General features: G+C 43.6%; 2 protein-coding genes across 4 annotated transcripts in view; one reads left to right on the top strand and one right to left on the bottom strand.

Annotated features, from left to right (window-relative positions):
* Nucleotides 1-3,109, top strand: part of WDFY2 (WD repeat and FYVE domain containing 2) — a 48,310-nt gene extending 45,201 nt beyond the window's left edge. For both annotated transcript variants that reach the window (XM_083435425.1, XM_083435426.1), the window contains exons 11-12: nucleotides 727-835; nucleotides 2,126-3,109. In XM_083435425.1, the coding sequence (XP_083291551.1) occupies nucleotides 727-835; nucleotides 2,126-2,155 (139 nt within the window). In that variant the 3' untranslated portion in view covers nucleotides 2,156-3,109. The remainder of the gene's footprint in view (nucleotides 1-726; nucleotides 836-2,125) is intronic.
* Nucleotides 3,110-3,371: 262 nt separating this feature from the next.
* On the bottom strand, nucleotides 3,372-16,960 carry DHRS12 (dehydrogenase/reductase 12). Of its 2 annotated transcripts, XM_083435465.1 has the most exons (11): nucleotides 16,218-16,277; nucleotides 15,624-16,131; nucleotides 14,766-14,899; nucleotides 12,734-12,816; nucleotides 11,434-11,526; nucleotides 10,097-10,178; nucleotides 8,272-8,333; nucleotides 6,621-6,725; nucleotides 5,726-5,816; nucleotides 5,007-5,144; nucleotides 3,372-4,306 (listed from the first exon to the last, which is right to left on the bottom strand). In XM_083435465.1, exons 3-11 carry the CDS (start codon nucleotides 14,824-14,826, stop codon nucleotides 4,191-4,193), a joined length of 831 nt encoding a protein of 276 aa, XP_083291591.1. In that variant the 5' UTR covers nucleotides 14,827-14,899; nucleotides 15,624-16,131; nucleotides 16,218-16,277; the 3' UTR covers nucleotides 3,372-4,190. The 2 variants fall into 2 exon arrangements, with proteins under 2 accessions (XP_083291591.1, XP_083291590.1); XM_083435464.1 differs by lacking the exons at nucleotides 15,624-16,131; nucleotides 16,218-16,277 and adding an exon at nucleotides 16,764-16,960.
* Between the last annotated feature and the right edge of the window lie 1,673 nt (nucleotides 16,961-18,633).

Genomic DNA, 18,633 nt, shown 5'->3' with positions numbered 1-18,633 from the left:
GGAGTATAGCATCTAGATCAAGGGAAGTAATAGTGCCACTGTATTCTGCCCTGGTCAGACCTCACCTGGAGTACTGTGTCCAGTTCTGGGCACCACAGTTCAAGAAGGACACTGACAAACTGGAACGTGTCCAGAGGAGGGCAACCAAAATGGTCAAAGGCCTGGAAATGATGCCTTATGAGGGACGGCTAAGGGAGCTGGGCATGTTTAGCCTGGAGAAGAGGAGGTTAAGGGGTGATATGATAGCCATGTTCAAATATATAAAAGGATGTCACATAGAGGAGGGAGAAAGCTTGTTTTCTGCTGCTCCAGAGAAGCGGACATGGAGCAATGGATCCAAACTACAAGAAAGAAGATTCCACCTAAACATTAGGAAGAACTTCCTGACAGTAAGAGCTGTTCGACGGTGGAATTTGCTGCCAAGGAGTGTGGTGGAGTCTCCTTCTTTGGAGGTCTTTAAGCAGAGGCTTGACAACCATATGTCAGGAGTGCTCTGATGGTGTTTCCTGCTTGGCAGGGGGTTGGACTCGATGGCCCTTGTGGTCTCTTCCATCTCTATGATTCTATGATAATTGTTGGTAATTTTCTTCTCCAAGCCTTAAGAATTATGTGTCCATAGTGATGCTCCCTCAGAGCAACACAGACATGAGAAATCAACTTACTAATAGATTCCACCACCCTTTCTAAAGCAGAGCTTTTTTCACTCATTGTTTTCTTTTCCCTCAGGCGTGCTCCCACAGCCACTTTCCATGACAGCAAACACAATGTCGTCCATGTACACTTTGATGCAACACGAGGGTGGCTCCTGACATCTGGGACAGACAAAGTTATTAAGGTAAGTACTCCCTGGTGGGATTTATAGGTATGCCCCCTATATCTCAAAGAGGGATGCGGGTGGCCTAGGACTTGCCGATCGGAAGGTCGGCGGTTTGAATCCCCACGACGGGGTGAGCTCCCGTTGCTCGGTCCCTGCTCCTGCCAACCTAGTTCGCCAGAAGCAGCTTAGTCATGTTGGCCACATGACCCGGAAGCTGTACGCCGGCTCCCTCAGCCAATAAAGCAAGATGAGCGCCACAACCCCAGAGTCGGACCCGACTGGACCTAATGGTCAGGGGTCCCTTTACCTTTACTATATATCAAGGCAGAATTGCCTTTTCTTGCTATTTATAATTTCAAGGGCCCTGTGGCTGGTCAGAGCTCACCCACTGAGCTTCATGACTGAGTGGGGATTTTTCAACCCTGATCTCCTGGTTCCTAGTACAACACTAACCACTATAGCACACTGGCTTCTTACAGTACTTCTGCTATGGGGCAGCTATCTAAATTAAGTAAAGGTAAAGGGACCCCTAACTGTTAAGTCCAGTCGCGGACGACCCTGGGGTTGCGGCGCTCATCTCGCTTTATTGGCCGAGGGAGCCGATGTTTGTCCAGACAGTTTTTCTGGGCCATGTGGCCAGCATGACCAAGCTGCTTTTGGCGAACCAGAGCAGCGCACGGAAACACCATTTACCTTCCTGCTGGAGTGTTACCTATTTATCTACTTGCACTTTGACGTGCTTTTGAACTGCTAGGTTGGCAGGAGAGGGACCGAGCAACGGGAGCTCACCCCCTCGTGGGGATTCAAACCACCAACCTTCTGATCAGCAAGCCGTAGGCTCTGTGGTTTAGACCACAGCGCCACCCGCGTCCCTAAATTAAGTAGGAAAATACATATGGGGAAAGTAAAATGTCATTTAGAGAAGGAACTTTTATTTGAGTTTGTTTTAGTTTGAGTTTGTTTTATTCTGGATTGCTTTATTTGATGTTTTAATGTGAGATTTTTATTTAAAATATAAAATGGTATAAAAATGAAATGAATAATTCCATTGCGGGGGAAATGGTGCCCAGACATTCTGTTGTGGTGACCACAGCCTAGGTTTAAGGTGGCATTTGGCAATTAACTTATATATCTGATTTTCTAACACTTTTGTGAAGAGGCAGACCGCATGCCACCCTACTTTGGGTTTATCTGTCCCTCACTGGGTTCTTCCCTGTCCGCTGTCGACTTGTTAGAACTAGCCACAAATAATTTAGTAAATCTCACCTGAATCTCTTCTCACTGCCCACATTTGTATCTTTTTAACAGTTGTGGGATATGACACCTGTAGTATCTTGATGCATCGGTGAAACACAAAGCAGCATTACTGAAGAAGGGATTCTCAATGTACTGCAGAAGATGAAGCAAGCTGTGTGGCGACTGTTAACTTCCGGATGGTTTTTCAAGTGACGTACTAGATCCAGGGTGAACACTTGCACCAAACACTCTACTTCTTTGTTCTCAAAATGCAAGAAATATTTTTTTAAACTTAACAACTATACAATCTGGCTCTGCTCAGCCATTTGGAACTTGTCTGGGGAGTCTGTGTGCGGTGCGGTTTGTGTTTCATGTTCTCTGTCGACTTGTGCTGTTTGGCGTGGAGGAATTCTTGCAAATGTGAGTAGCATTCTGCAATATTAGGTTGGAGAGGCTGAATCTGCTCCTAGGGGCTAAAAGCAAAGCAAAGGATTCCTCTTTCTATCTTTCCCAGCAGAGTCACTGAGCAAGAACCTCAACAGTCAAGGTCGTCCTTTGCAACGACATACTAGCAAATGGTACTGTGGGTTGTGAGGGGGAGAAAAAGTTAGACAACGTCCAGTCTTTTTCATTGCCTAGCCAAGAGAAATGCTTGTTTAGCAACAAATTCTAAAGTTGCTAAGCTGTTTTTCAGGCTTGACCCATGAGCACAGAAACCAGTTCAAACTGAGAGCTGCATAAAATAGTTTTATGCAATTACCATACCTTGCCAGTGTGGAAATATTCTTGTTTAGCTGGACCAGTGATACCTGAACATTTTTTTTAGAAGGCAGGGTGAGAATTATGCTAGTGTTACTGGGCATGGTTTGAAACTAACTATTCCATTCCTGCCACCTCTCTGGCAGGATGTATTTTTAAAATGGCTGATAACTGTGATTTGTTTCTAATTCTCAATGTTGCCCCCCCTCCCCAAATTAATGTGGTTTAATTTCATATTTTGTTTTGCTGCCTTTTTCAAAAAGTAAATTGCTGAAATAAAAACTTCCTTTCATAGCATCTGGTATAAGAGACTCATCTATTTTCTAAACCTCTGCCATTTATTTTAATTTTCTACCAAACTGGGAAGATCCTCCTACAGGGAAACTCCCACTCACCTTTCTCTGTTGGGATTTTTGAAAGCAGTGTGCAAAATATATGAGCTTTATCTACATAAGAAACTATGCAAAGTACTGCCAACTTAAATATTCATACAGATATCTATATGAACTTAAATGTAGCTGTCCGTCCTTCAAAAAAGGATGCCCTGGAACAAACAGAATGCTTTTTCAAACATTAGGTTTTAATTAGATTTTTCTTGCAGGAAAACTTCAGAAGTGCAAACCAAAATACAATTTCAAAAACGTTTAGATTCTAGCAAATTTACAATTCTACAGAGGTTTTTAAGCAGAGGTTGGATGGCCATCTGTCATGTATAATTCCTGCAGGGAAGTTAGACTAGATGACCCTAGGGGTCCCTTCCAACTCCACAATTCTGTGATTCCAGAAGGTGGGCTGTTTCATACTTATTGTGGCACAGTGGGCATTCTTGATGCATGATTATTACATAAAAAGAAGATGGGCCCAAGCCTTCTTACAATTAGCACCTTGAGAGATTTTTAGAAAATAGACACTGCTCCGACAGGAATGTTAATAATACAAGCACTCACCATCACGGCATCTCATCCCCAAGCATTTGGGATTTTTAAAAGAAGAAATGTGAAATAAAGGGGATACAGAAGTCACAGCATGACAAGGAGAAAATGCAAATGTAGGCATACAAATAATACTCTTCTTTGTGCTCCATAATCAAATCTTTTGCAAACTAAAGTATGCCTACAGTTTTCTTGACTGAAACCTAGCTTCAATGAAATTGCAGCCCAAGTATTTTCAACTTTCTTCTAGAAAACATTCCAGAAACTACAATTATCAAGATGCAAAGCATGTCAAAACAGAATCACTGAATTTTTAACAGTGCCTTTCTTCTTGCCCTATAATAAAGCATGTTATACTCACTTGCACATATTATAGCTTTCCAATTGCAGATTGTCAAGAGGTCACTAGTTCAGTACACACTGTTAATGCTTCTAGACTCTAGTGATTATCTGGGTTTAAACTTTTGTGAGAGCTCTTCCAGACACTGCATCAGTTTTGCTTCATCGCCCGGTGAAGATTTGGTCTGTGCAAGTGGTAAGTGGGTTGGAACAGGCTGCCGGTCTGGAAACAAAAGGGCAAAATAAATTATTTCAACAATCAAGAACCTGGGTTCTTGAACCTGCTTTTCTGACCTTCCTATCAGTGAACTGAAGGGAGGACAGAGCTTGCAGGAATGTAAATGTTCATAAAGTTAGGGTAGCACGACAAAACCAGGTTTCCACAATATATATTCAGTAGGGAGTTGCAGCCAATCCTAGCCCTCTACAGTTTGTATATGAGTTCAATGTGTTCATTTTTTTAGGTTTACCCTATTTGGTTTATATATATTACTAAAGGTAAAGGGACCCCTGACCATTAGGTCCAGTCGTGACTGACTCTGGGGTTGCGGCACTCATCTCGCTTTACTGGCCAAGGGAGCCGGCGTACAGCTTCCGGGTCATGTGGCCAGCAGGACTAAGCTGCTTCTGGCGAACCAGAGCAGCACACGGAAACACCGTTTACCTTTCCGCCGGAGCGGTACCTATTTATCTACTTGCACTTTGACGTGCTTTCGAACTGCTAGGTTGGCAGCAGCAGGGACTGAGCAGCGGGAACTCACTGCGTTGCAGGGATTCGAACCGCCAACCTTCTGATCTGCAAGCCCTAGGCTCTGTGGTTTAACCCACAGTGCCACCTGTGCCCCTATGTATATTACTAGGGACAGCTTATTCTGTCCTTCTCTACTATTATACCGCGTTCAATGATACATTAACTCCCTTACCTTGGAAGAACTGCCCGCTTGCTTGCTTGCCTGCTTCATGGGAGACTGCAAGCCATACCACCGTGTCTGCCCCCTGGTCCTCCGTCCGCAATCTGTTCTTCATTTTCTCGTAGAAATCTGGCATAGATGACCTCACTGCTGCAAGGTGACAGTTGTGATAAGCATATGTAACAGCTTCCCGACAAACACATGCCTACCACTAATTATGCTCTTTGACTGCTACTACCCTAATCTTGGGCTTCAGTCTACAAAAGGCCCTTGGACATTACTTCCTACAAACCTTAACACTCCATATGATTTTACGCTACCAGACTCTATTCTTCCTCACACTACCTAAGCGCTTGGAAAACACAGAGCCCTTTAAACACAATGGCGTGTGCTCGAAGTTATGCATGGGCACAAGTTACCTGCAAGGTGGCAGGATTCTCCAAAGCAGCTAAACCAAGGATGAGGTGAAAGAAATGCAAAAGTTCAAAGAGAAACAGGAATAATAAGAGTGTGCCACTTCTCCTTCCGCTTTCTCCCATTCCCTTCGTATAATAGCAAAAGATACTCTCTGTTTAGCTCTGGGGTGAATGTTGGACTCTTAACTCCTATCAGTCCCAGGCAACAACTGGGAATGATGCAGCTTGTAGTCCAGTAACAGCTAGAGAGGCCCACAGGTGCCCCACTCCCGATTTAGCCAAAGAGATTAAATATTTCTGCTCAGCAACAAGTACCTGGAGTATCTGCCCAGCCAGGATGCATAGAAGAAAAGTGAACACTGGGATGTGCTTTAGCCCACTGTTCTGTCATGACCACTTGCTGTCTCTAGGATACGACAAAAGGCATAAAACTGAAAAAAGATCAATAGGCCATTAGTCTGGCATCTTCATATTCAGTATTGACTTAGGCAGCACAGTTATTTCTTCCTTTGGAAGCTCAGCACTGCAGCTAGCCTGTGCCCTGCCTTCTTTGTGTGTGACAACAGGGCAGGTTTCTATTTCTATTCCAGTTTTAGATGAGAGAAGGGCAAAGGAGCTCTCAAGTATAGCCCTCATTGCACACTCACTACTCATGACACACACTAGGCCAGAAGAGCACCTCTGAAATCTGGTCTGCTTCAAGCAAAGCAGGAAAAATGAACTACCATTCCAAGAGGGTGATGCAAAGGTACAGTAATGACATTTTCTCCTGCCTTCAAGCAAGTGGAGAATGACCACCCACTTGGTACTGCCCAATAAAGTCGTTGTCGTCCCCCCAAAATCTTACACCTGAAACCAGGGTGGAAAAATGCTTTTCAAAAATCAAGTTTCTCTTAAATAATAACTAGTTAACGTTAAGTAATATCTGGACTTTAGAATCTCCAAACTGAACAATGCCTCTATGAGATACAGTGAGTTAAAGGAGTCTTTTCTATGTAAATAAAGACCCAACTTGACAAGTGTATAATAGTCCCAATAGCTCAACTGTTATGGGTGCTGGTTGTAAGACAAGACTTTACATAGAATATTTTAAAGCATTATCTATAGAAAGAGCAAGCAAAGTACATAAAATGTATAGTGTGACAAAAATACAGGATTGCAAAGCAGCTACGTAGTCTGTGGCTGTTTGTTCAAGAACTACAGATCTTACCTTATTCTGCGCATAGACCATTGTCCCATCAAATGCCACATTCTCTGATTGCAAGTTTGATACATCTAGTTTTTGAACCAACATTCCTCCTGAGGAGACGGTGATCTGCAAAATAAAATAAACAAACCAAAGGAACTATGAAATCCTTATCCACAAGCAGACTTGTTTTTACATGCAACTTGGGTAGATAATCACAATGACAATGTGAGTTTAGCAGTTCACTTAAAGCATGGGTGGGAAACCTGTGGTTCTCTAGATGCTGGATCCCAGCTGCATTCAGCCTCAGCCAGCATGGGATGATGAGATGTATAGTCCAACATCATCTAGTGCCACAAGCCCCCACCCAAGGAGTGGCAACTGCATGTTGAAATTCAGAGTCATTCACAATGCCGGCCGACTCCCTTGACCTGTTGGTTTCTATCTTCTCAATGGCCCTTTAAAAGTCACACTGCAAGAGTGGATTAATTACTCAAATCAAACATTGCAAAGGTTCTTACACAAAATGCAACCACATCAATCATAGAATCATAGAGTTGGAAGAGACCACAAGGGCCATCGAGTCCAACCCCCTGCCAAGCAGGAAACACCATCAGAGCACTCCTGACATATGGTTGTCAAGCCTCTGCTTAAAGACCTCCAAAGAAGGAGACTCCACCACACTCCTTGGCAGCAAATTCCACTGTCAAACAGCTCTTACTGTCAGGAAGTTCTTCCTAATGTTTAGGTGGAATCTTCTTTCTTGTAGTTAGGATCCATTGCTCCGTGTCCGCTTCTCTGGAGCAGCAGAAAACAACCTTTCTCCCTCCTCTAGGTGACATCCTTTTATATATTTGAACATGGCTATCATATCACCCCTTAACCTCCTCTTCTCCAGGCTAAACATGCCCAGCTCCCTTAGCCGTTCCTCATAAGGCATCGTTTCCAGGCCTTTGACCATTTTGGTTGCCCTCCTCTGGACACGTTCCAGTTTGTCAGTGTCCTTCTTGAACTGTGGTGCCCAGAACTGGACACAGTACTCCAGGTGAGGTCTGACCAGAGCAGAACAGGCCAAATCTCTCTCTGTCTTTGACACTCTTTCCCCTTGGAAATATATAACTGTACCTTTTATACACCGCTGTTGGAAATAATTCATTTGTAAACTGGAATGGTAATTCTTTTAAACACTCAGTGGCTTCTGACACAACGCAAAACATTACTTCCCACTCAGGAGGGCAAACACTAAAGGAGGCAATTAAACTGCTTCGCTTGCACCAAACATTTTGGATTGTGTAAATAAAACTGTTTCAGTGAAGCATGAAGGTACACATTAGCACCACGGCACCTCAACATTTGTGCCAGCATAGGCAATGGTTTGTCGTGGCATTGAGTCAGACATTAAATTAGTTTGTTCCCCAATTAAGATGCTATTAGCTACAATGCGCCTCACCGTCCTCCTATCCCTGGGTGGGTTGCCAGACACTACAAAACATTTCATATCTCTTCCTCTGAAGGCGGAGAGAGTGGTCCGCTTGCAGTGAGGAAAATCATAATTGATAGGGCCCCTTTGCCCAACAGTAGAGCACCGACTTGCCTAGGAGTTATGAATATTGAGAACACGAATGACAATGAAAGGGACAGCCAAGTTTCCCCAAACTAAGACATACAAACTTACAACTCTAGGGTCATCTGCTCTTTCCAAGAGAGGTAGAAGGGCTGTTGTTAAAATATATGTACCTAGAAGATAAAAAATGTTTAGCATGTATTATCTTCCACAAGTTTGTTTGTTTTTTGTATATTTAATAAAACTTCATTCTCCTACCCTTCAGCTGGATGGATTGCTTCACATTTCACAAGGCTTTTAAAGAGAAGTAAAATGAAGAGCCCCGTTGCATCAGGACAAAGTCCATCTAGGTCAAGCACTCTATTCTCACTGCAGCAAAGCAGATGCCCATGGGAAGTGCAGTAGCAATCCTTCAGTTAGCAAAGGACTCAGCATTAAAACTTTGTACTTGGACCATGAAACCAGTGGCGTAGCATGGGTTGTCAGCACCCGGGGCAAGGCAAGTAATTTGCGCCCCCTAACCTGGGGCAAGGCAAGTAATATGTGCCCCCCCCCGCTGCACTGTCCCTCCCCCAGATAGTCCCTCGCTCTCTCTCCGCACCGCACCACACGCCTGGCACCCTCCCCTCCACAGTGGGCGGCGACCCGGCGGCTCGGATCGGATTCGCACAGCCAGCACTGCAGTGAGAGAGAGTGAGTGAGCCAGGTAGGGGCAGAGAGCTGCGAGTGCGAGCGCCCCCCCCCCCGATGTTGCGCCCGGTGCGGCCGGCCCCCCCTGCAACCCCCACGCTACGCCACTGCATGAAGCACCCTGTTATTTGAGAGGACCATTCAAATAATGCACCAAGTTAAAAACCTGATATATGATTACTTAAGGGGAAAGGGACCCCCGACCGTTAGGTCCAGTTGCAGACGACTCTGGGGTTGTGGCACTCCTCTCGCTTTACTGGCTGAGGGAGCCGGCGTACAGCTTCGGGGTCATGTGGCCAGCATAACTAAGCTGCTTCTGGCGAACCAAAGCAGCACACGGATACGCCGTTTACCTTCCCACCGGAGCGGGACCTATTTATCTACTTGTACTTTGATGTGCTTTCGAACTGCTAGGTTGGCAGGAGCAGGGACCGAGCAACGGGAGCTCACCCCATCGCGGGGATTCGAACCGCCTACCTTCTGATTGGCAAGCCCTAGGCTCTGTGGTTTAGACCACAGCGCCATCCGCATCCCAGTTTGATTATTTATCCAAGTACAGTTGCATGCCCTAAAACAGGATATTCTGTGTAAAACAGCAGCATACACCTGTTTAACCTGTTTAATCTAAATTCCAGAGATACATTTCACAACCAAGAAACTGAACTGCTCTCACCTACAGAGTTAAACCCAAGACCACCTTCCTTTAGTCTAAACCCACTGCTTCTTGTCTGACCCTCACTGGACAAGGAAGAAAACAATTTGAAGGTTATCTATGGCAATCCAATTCAACAGTATGTTATTTCTGTATGCATGTTTCTTCCTCTGTGTTGTTGCTTTTTAAAAGAGTGAACTGGATGTTCAATCTACAGTGGTACCTCGGGTTAAGTACTTAATTCGTTCCAGAGGTCCATTCTTAACCTGAAACTGATCTTAACCTGAAACTGTTCTTAACCTGAAGCACCACTTTAGCTAATGGGGTCTCCCACTGCCACCGGAGCACGATTTCTGTTCTCATCCTGAGGCAAAGTTCTTAACCCGAAGTACTATTTCTGGGTTAGCGGAGTCTGTAACCTGAAGCGTATGTAACCTGAAGCGTATGTAACCCGAGGTACCACTGTATTATGTGTCAGGAGGCCCTATTAGACAGTATAAACATTAGCCAAGCGTGTTTCAGAAGAACACTTCAGAAACGCACAACCTCCGCTTCCAGACAACGACAACTTCCCAGGAAAACTGCCCTACATACCCAAAGTATTTGTAGCAAAATTCTTTTCAAGCCCATCTTTCGTTAGTTCTCTTTGGTTTACCATGCAGCCTGCATTGTTGACCTACAAGAAGAAAATATAGTTAAAATATGTATCTGTGCTGTGCCTTAGTGGCAGAGCATGCGCTTTGAATATGCAGAAAGTTCTAGGAATTTGGTAGGACTGGAAACAACTCTCGCCTGGAACCCTGAAGAGCCACTACCGGTCAGTATAGATAACAGAATACTGCATACTGAGCAAGGTGGAGCAATGGTTTGAAAGGAGTAAGGCAGCTTCCCATTTATGGGAGTCAAAGCACTATGCTGCATACAATACTTTCAAGAATGATAAATCTCAACTGTGCAGCATTAAGCCACCATGTGAAAATAACGCTTGCACAGAAATTTAGAATTTCTGGCTACAGTGCTGGCAGTACAAAGAATATTACCAAATTGTTTCTTGTTCAAGCAAGTAACTGCTAGTTGCTAGGTAGTGTCAATCAGTGTTAGAAACTGAGGTGTGAAAGCTAGGAGCTAAACGGCACCTTAAACCGAGGTTATGGGCACCACAACAGAATGTCTAGGCGCAATTTTTTTATAAAGGGGTAAAGGGACCCCTGACCATCAGGTCCAGTCGTGGCAGACTCTGGGGTTGTGGCGCTCATCTCGCTTTATTGGCCGACGTACAGCTTCTGGGTCATGTGGCCAGCATGACTAAGCTGCTTCTGGCGAACCAGAGCAGCACACGGAAACGCCGTCTACCTTCCCGCCAGAGCGGTACCTATTTATCGACTTGCACTTTGATGTGCTTCGGAACTGCTAGGTTGGCAGGAGCAGGAACAGAGCAACAGGAGCTCACCCTGTCACAGGAATTCGAACTGCCGACCTTTTGATCGGCAAGTCCTAGGCTCTGTGGTTTAACCCACAGCGCCACCCGCGACCCTTATAACAAGAATACAAAGCTGAAAACGAATTAACTGCAGCTAAAATCTTATATTCATTTTTCACATAGTCTAGTCCTCATCTGAAGACTGCAAAAAACAAAGCCATACTTCCCCTGCCCACCCCCTAATATTCTTATGAGGGTCCCTTCACAGGTTCTCAGAGAGTAGCTGGAAGTGGGGAGGCAGAAAAAGGTCCTCCTTTTGTTCCAGCAGTGGCAGTTTTAATGTAAAAACTTAGGCACAGTACAGCTCCCACAACTCAGAAACTGCTCGAATTACTGAAATTCCCTGTTGCGTAATGCACCCAGAACAATAGGAGTTTCAAACTCTGGTGTCAATGTTTGGCAGCCCACCAAATCCCTAGAGATGGGCTTCACTTTTAAGTTCCCAACTCACCAAGACGTTTAATCTGTGTTCATTCTTGAACTGTTCAGCAAATTCCCAAATTCCTTTGGGGTCAGACATGTCCAGAATATGGATAAAAACATTCTAGGAAAGGAGAAAAGAAGAGTTGTTAACCAAACCAAAAAAATTCCTACAACCAATTCAGTAGCTTTCTGCAGCATCACCTGGCTCCAAATCTTACATCCCAAGCACAGCTCAGTCACCCCACCACAAGATTGAAAGGGTTCATTTAACATGCTTTAACAACACTACATAATCAGATAGCAGGAACACAATATATCCACTTAGCCAAGCTGTATCTGAATGGCAGAGAGAATCTTTGAATATTTGTAGTTGACAGAGAAATCCAAGCAGCAAAAAATGCAGAACACAACATAGGGACTGTTTCATGTGTTGCGTAAGAAGTAACCTGGCAACTTGCAGGTGCTGCCCACAATGAGATTCATAACGCCAGAAGCTATTTTTGACTCAAGATTCCATAGAAGGGAGAGGATAGAATGAAAGTTCATTTTTCTGATAATGTAGCTGCTGCTCACTGCTGTGACTACTTATTCCACAAATGCAAGTGCATACAAGGTAATCATGGTACCACTGTCTGAGACTCCGAGGTAAAGATTTTAATCTCAGCATCATGCAAAATTCATTGGGGGAAACAGTAACTGTTTAAAGTAGCATAACACTGCTTTAAATTACATTATAGAACAGATGGATCCAAAGAAGGAGCACATTTTCTTAGTTTTAAGGCAGTTTTAATGCAAAATTGACTGTTGCGCATTTGTGGCAATATTTGTCACTCCCTTAGATGCGGGAGCATCTATTTTTTAAAAAAGGACACTAATAATTTCTGGTGATTTTTTTTTAATCTTACTTTTAGCTATGCACTAGAAATATCATCTGAGTCAGAACATGGAATGAAAAACCTCCATTTAGTTGATCCAGCTGTAACTGTGGTGGAACTTGAATACCAGGTTCCATATTCCAAAAAACGTTAATTTTTTATTTCAAATTCCAGGAGCTGAAATACATCCAAACATCCACAGAAACAGGGACAGGATTTGTAGCGCTATTCAGCGGTGGCAAATGCAATCAAACAAAAGAAATGCAACTGTGGCCGACAGGCGAATTGTCCACAAAAACCTGTAGGGTTGGAATTTACTGAAATAAATGGACGTTAGTTAGTCATTTTCAATAATTTGAATGAATATACTACAAGTATGACTTAGTTGGATGCAACATGTAATCTTTCCAATGAGAAAGCATAGAAGAAAAAACATCCAAGGTCAACTCTTACCTGATTAGCAGTTTCTGTTGTTATTTCTTTCTTAGCTTCCTCAGCTCTGTCTTTGTTTCGGCAAACTAGATGAACGAGTCCCCCTGAAAGAATTCAGAAACAATCAGTGAAAAGGACTATAGAACTATCTGCATGAAAGAAATATTCAAATCAAGTTTCCATATAGTTTCATATCTGACAGAATGTTTAATCTGCGCAAATGCACAGAGAATGCCTTTTTATAATTGAGAAGTTTTGGACAAATGGCAGATCTTCGGGCAGCTAGGGGCTGGATTCAACCAATGAGCCCTGCTAGTTGAAGCCTGGCAAGGGCTTCTGCTAGCACTATCAAGCTTTTCCTCCCCTCTTCTCCCACTCCCAATTGGTTCTTGAGGGCTCAGGTAATCCCCAGAACAGGAGGAGAGGGGAGTCATTCTGCAGGTTACCTGAAATGTTTGTACCGATGGAACAATGGTCACAGTGCTATGCTGAATTCCTCTCAAAGTCCCTTAGCTATTTAGAAGGCGAACTTCAACAGCACCAGGGGCATACCTAGGGGCTGTCCAGGTTGGCCCTCACCAAGGGCACAGGCCCGGGGGTGGGAGGCAAAAATCATGCCTCTCCACTCTGGTTCAGCTCCTCTGGCAAGGATGCAAGGGATGCAGCGGCACCAATGTCTCCTTACCAAGAGCGCCAAACTACGCCTCCAAATAGCACACTCTTACAGGGTGCTTGAAATATTACCAGGTCTATTATTCTTACATTCACTGGAAGCAACTGCTAAAATACAGTGCTAGTGGAGCAAGACAAAAAGATAATCTCCTATCTTTGAACACCTGATCTTGGGGAGACCTGGTTCATATTGGCTCCACCCACCCCCACTTTTCCCACTCACCCTTTTTTTTAGGAGGAAGACTCATGTGACTGGCCTCCAGACAAGTTGACATGGGAGGTTAGGAGTAGCAGAGAGAAAGAAAATGTGACACACTACTGCTCCATGCTATTTCAGCACTGGTGGCCATAGAAAAAAATGAGAATATTTTGCACACAACACCACCCAGAATGCTTTAAGCAGCTCACTCAGGGTTACTAGGTACTGTGGAGAGCTCTATAGTCTATGTTGTTGTTTTTATGTAAGCAGCCTCCAAAATCCACACTGGGGCTAACGGGGGCTTTATCCGTATTATAAGTCTCATGCTTGTAACAACTGCTATCTCCCAGAGTCTGGTGGCAGTCCTCTGCCACTGTGAAGCAGTTGGTTCACACTATATGTAAAGTAAGATGTAACAAGTAGGGTTGGTTTGGAGGTGTGCAGACCATGCTTATTTAAAGCATATTTTCAGAGCCTAGCTCCCAACAAGCAAGCAAGCAGGCACATGGATAAAAACCAAGTTCTACATAATTACAGCAAAAGCCACCTGTTTAGCACTCATGACAATGCACTATTCCTTTCGATCCCCAGAGATTGCTACTGTTTTTAAAAGTCTTCCTTCAACAGAAGAACAGATAAACAAAGATGTGGCACTACAAGGAAAAATGAAAGAAACTGCGGGAGCCAGTCTGCAACATGGGAGAAGGGCCTAGCCAGACTATTCAACTTGATAGATGTTGTGCAAATTGTGAACTCAGGTGGAAGCCGGGCTCACACCACAGGTGAAGATCTAGCTGTAACCACTCTCTTTAAATATTATGGTTTTCTTCCACCTCTTCCCCACCCAGGTTTCTGCAGGCAGTTGTCAATACAGTGGTACCTCTAGTTATGGACTCAATCTGTTCCGGAGTCTGCAACTAGAGCTCTGCTTCTGCGGACGCGCAAGGTGTGCAGAGCACTTCTGCGCATGCACAAGACGCAAAGAGCACTTCTGCGCATACGGCGAAACCCAGAAGTATAAACTTCCAGGTTTGCCGCATTCGTATCCAGAAAAAACGCAACCGGAGACTGATGTAGCAAGAGATACAACTGTACAACTGAGGAGAGAAAATAAGACCTCTTGTTTTGTATAAACTCAGCCTCAGAAATAATCTCAATAGCAGCAGTACTGCTTCAACTTACCTCTTCTGGCTATCTCTTTTGCAGCCGCCTTGCCAATGCCACTATTTCCTCCAGTGACCATGAAATGCCTTCCAGTTACATCTACTTCCAAGTCTTCTGGAACAAAGTGTTTGCTTGCCGATTCATAGCCACTCCTGCAGAAGTCAATGAAAACTTAGGCTTGGGAAAGAATACTTGGGAAGAATTAAACAGGGGTGGGGGGGACATTTTATTGAAAAGTTTTTGAATGTTTTATACATTTATAATATTACTCAATTCCTCCCTCTAAAGTGTATTTTTTGTTGTAAACTATAAAAAAAAAAGATTGAATATATAATGCAAGCATTATTAGCAGCTGACTTTTCACAATGGTAGAGTAACTAGTAGAAAACAAAAGGTTTGGAATTTTAGCTTTACCAATACAGGTAACTTTTATTTCTAACAACATACATTCAAGTACCGTATTGGCCCAAATATAAGCCACACCCAAATATAAGTCGCACCTAAAAATTGGAGGGGGGGAGAAAACATACCCGAATATAAGCCCCTCCCTTCCTGGCTGCATACTGGGCAGAGGGGGGGGGCCCTTGGGGAGAGGACGGGTGGGGCATACACACGGGGCGGGCGCCCCGCGCTCCTGGCTGCATACTGTAATGTTGCAAATATAAGCTGCACTTTTCACAGTCGGAATTTGGGGGGAAAGTGAGGCTTATATTCAGGCCAAAAACAACTTTCTTTTGCTGAAGCTTCCTGCATTCAGGCATACAGTCCTCATGCAAAAGTGGCCCTGCAAGTACCCCTCCTGGTAGCAGGCCCTGCCCTCAACCTCTGCCCAGAGCCTGTTGCTGCCTGATCCTGCATCACCCCAAGGAGACTCACCTAGCAGCTAAAGAAGGTGCAAGGCAAAAACATTTCTCTTCAACCAGGCCTTTGGCTCATAAACATCCTATGGCCTTTTAATGTGTATGTGGGAGGCAGATAATTTGTTTGTTTTGCTCTTCTTCTTCTTCTACTACTACTACTACAATTTGCTTGTTTTGCTCTACTACTATTGAATTGATATACCGCTGTTTATCAAACAATCCCAGGGCGGTGTACAATATTAAAAACATAGAACGCCAATGATAAAAACATAGTAACATCATAAAAAGCATGCTGACAGACAGCCACAGCCTAATAATAAAATAAGTCATCATAACAATTCTCTCCCCCACTTTCACAGACTACAGATTACTTAATAGCCATAGCCTGGCTAAAGAGGAATGTTTTTGCTTGGCGCCTAAAGACATGTGATCTCTGGGGAGAGCATTTATTCCACAATCAGAGAAAACTATCTATTTTTGTGTTTTCATTTTGTCTTTTTATGTTGTGAACTGCACTGTGATCTCTGGATAAAGGACAATATACAGAAGAAGAAAAAGAAGTTGTTGTTGATGTTCAGTAGCCCCTGCTTGGTCATGTGAATGCACCTACACACGTGTCTATCTAAAATCTTGCCAGGGCAAGACTTGCTTCCTAGATGACACCACAGCTTCCAACTGAATGCAAAAAAGTTATACAACGCTGCAAAACTGGGGGGTGTTAAGAAACCACGGCTGGGGCCAGCCTTAGGACTAGCCTAGAACCGAAACCCGAAACCTCGGAACTGCAGGGACAACTTTTAGTTAGGACTATTATTAATAATAATTTATTAATAAGAATTGCAAAGGTGCGCCTCGTTCGCCTTTTAATGCACACCCACCCACCCCCTCTCTCTGCCTCCCTCCGCCTGCGCCTCGCGGCGAACTGCCTCCTCGAACCGCGGCGAACCCAAAGGGGCTCGCGCGAACTTGGCGCCCGTCCCGCAAAAGGAAACGTGGAAACGCCCCTCCCGTGACATAAAAGTCCCTAAAGCGTGGGGCGGAGGAGGGGGAATGGGCTCGAATCCCACGTACTTGGGGGGTTCGTCTTCCCTCCATAAGCCGACGCCGTGTGGAAACGGCCATGGCAGCCCCCGCCTCATGCCGCCCGCTCCCTTACCGGCAGTAATGGCGCAGCCCCTTCACGAACCACACCGAGTTCCTGTAGAGGGACATGGCGAGGACGGGGCGAGGGCCGCTCCCTCGCCCGGCTCCTCCGTTGGCGAAGAGGCGGCGCTCGGCGACGGAGCTGGACTTGGCCCGTGGCGGCGCTGCGTTAGGCCGCGGGTGTGTGAGAGGAATCCTTGTGTAACTCCCATCACATGTTTTGTTGGGAGCCGCCCAGAGCAGCTGGGGAAATCCAGTCAGGTGGGCGGGGTATAAATAATAAATTGTTATTATTATTCTGGCCAACGGTATAACACAAAAGTAACTTACGCAACACACCTGGGAGGAAGGTGAAGTCCCATCGAAGCAATCAGTACTTACTTCTGAGTAGGCCCGTTATATTGCACAGTCAGAATTTAAGAAGTAAACAGAAAAGGCACATAAATCACTGTAATGAATGTTAGAAGAATGCTGGAATGAAGTTATAGGGTTTTAGCAGAAATGTTATAAAGAATTAAGCAAAAACTGATTGTTAATGGGCCAAAGTGGGAAATTTAAAGTTAGATTGTGTTAAGATAAATTATAGAACAAAAAATTGAGAAAAAAATTATACATTTTGTTTGATGTATTGTGTTTTTTGTTTTTTATGTATTGTAATGTATTGATTTGTATTGTTTATTCTTTTTTTTCTTACTTTTTTCTGTAATCTTTAAACTTTTAATAAATATAATTTTTTAAAAAAAGAAAAAAAAATGCCTATTTCCAATCTTCCTTTGAGACACCAAAAAGCCGAAGAAAGAAGGATCCATACACCCGGCATCTCTAGGGAAACAGATATACGGGACTACAGGTACAATTCAAATGGGACAAATGTATGGATATTCCGCAAAAGAGGAAGGGTATCTTTTTATATGCGATAGTGGCAGCAAGAGTTCTGATGGCAGCAAAATGGAAGAGTAATGAAATCCCCTCTATACAAGATTGGATCCAAAAGCTGACAGAATATGCCAAATTAGATGGTCTACCAGAAAAAATAAAGAATAAATCAAAACAGGAATTTGTTTCAAAATGGGAGGTTTTCAAAGAATATCTGGAAAATAAATATAGTAGTTTAAATTCTGTTGCAGCATTCGAGGAACTTCAGTAATAGCTGCAAGGTAGATATAAGAAATTAGATATATTAAGAAAAAGTTTAATTATGATAAAAGTGTGTATTGGCAATAAGTAATATGAAATCGAAATATGGAATAGACGGGAGGTTGGGTCTTTACTGTTAAGACCAATATATGTTTTATTGTTTGCTAAGAAAATTATGTGTCTATGGTTATTCCTGTGTGTAATTTGGTATTTGTGTTTTTTTCTTTTTTCTTGCTGTATCAATAAAAATCTTTAAAAAAAATAAAATAAAATGGGACAAATGTAGACATCAGTGTTTAATGGAGGAAACCCTCACTCATAAATTGATTATCTCCCCATCACATGAGCCTGTCCTCACTGGCGCTGCTGCTAAGATCACTCCAGTATTGCAGAGTACTGTAAAATCAGGCTCAAGGGGGGGACGACGACATTTTTCTTGCTGCTTTTTAACAGATTGTGTTGTAGTTCTTAAGATTTGGAGATTCTTGGATTTTTTGGATCTTCACAAGAGGAATATTTTTGGCTTGCATTTTGGTTGTGAGGCTAAGATCTGTTTCTTCTGCTTTGTTGACACTTTTTTTTTTAAGCAGACAGTCAGGTGGTTCTAGTAGATGTAGCCTGGAGTTTTGGAAAAAGCAATCATATTTTGTAGCATTGTGATACAGCTATCTAAAACTTTGATTTTAGCATTTTTGCATAAACTTCTTAGGGTTTTCATATTTTTAGTAGTACAAAAATATTGATAA

Source organism: Podarcis tiliguerta, assembly GCF_965153285.1.
Source record: "Podarcis tiliguerta genome assembly, chromosome: 3".
Taxonomy (NCBI): domain Eukaryota; kingdom Metazoa; phylum Chordata; class Lepidosauria; order Squamata; family Lacertidae; genus Podarcis; species Podarcis tiliguerta.
Note: the sequence above shows the minus strand (reverse complement) of the source record. Positions and strands in the feature narration are given on the sequence as shown.

Coding starts and splice junctions, on each gene's coding strand:
- DHRS12 (XM_083435464.1), bottom strand. CDS start 16,819: ATGTCCCTCTACAGGAACTCGGTGTGGTTCGTGAAGGGGCTGCGCCAT. Junction 10,179..11,433: donor AACACAGATTAAACGTCTTG/GTGAGTTGGGAA, acceptor TTCTTCTTGTAG/GTCAACAATGCAGGCTGCAT. Junction 8,334..10,096: donor TTTTGCTACAAATACTTTGG/GTATGTAGGGCA, acceptor TTTATCTTCTAG/GTACATATATTTTAACAACA.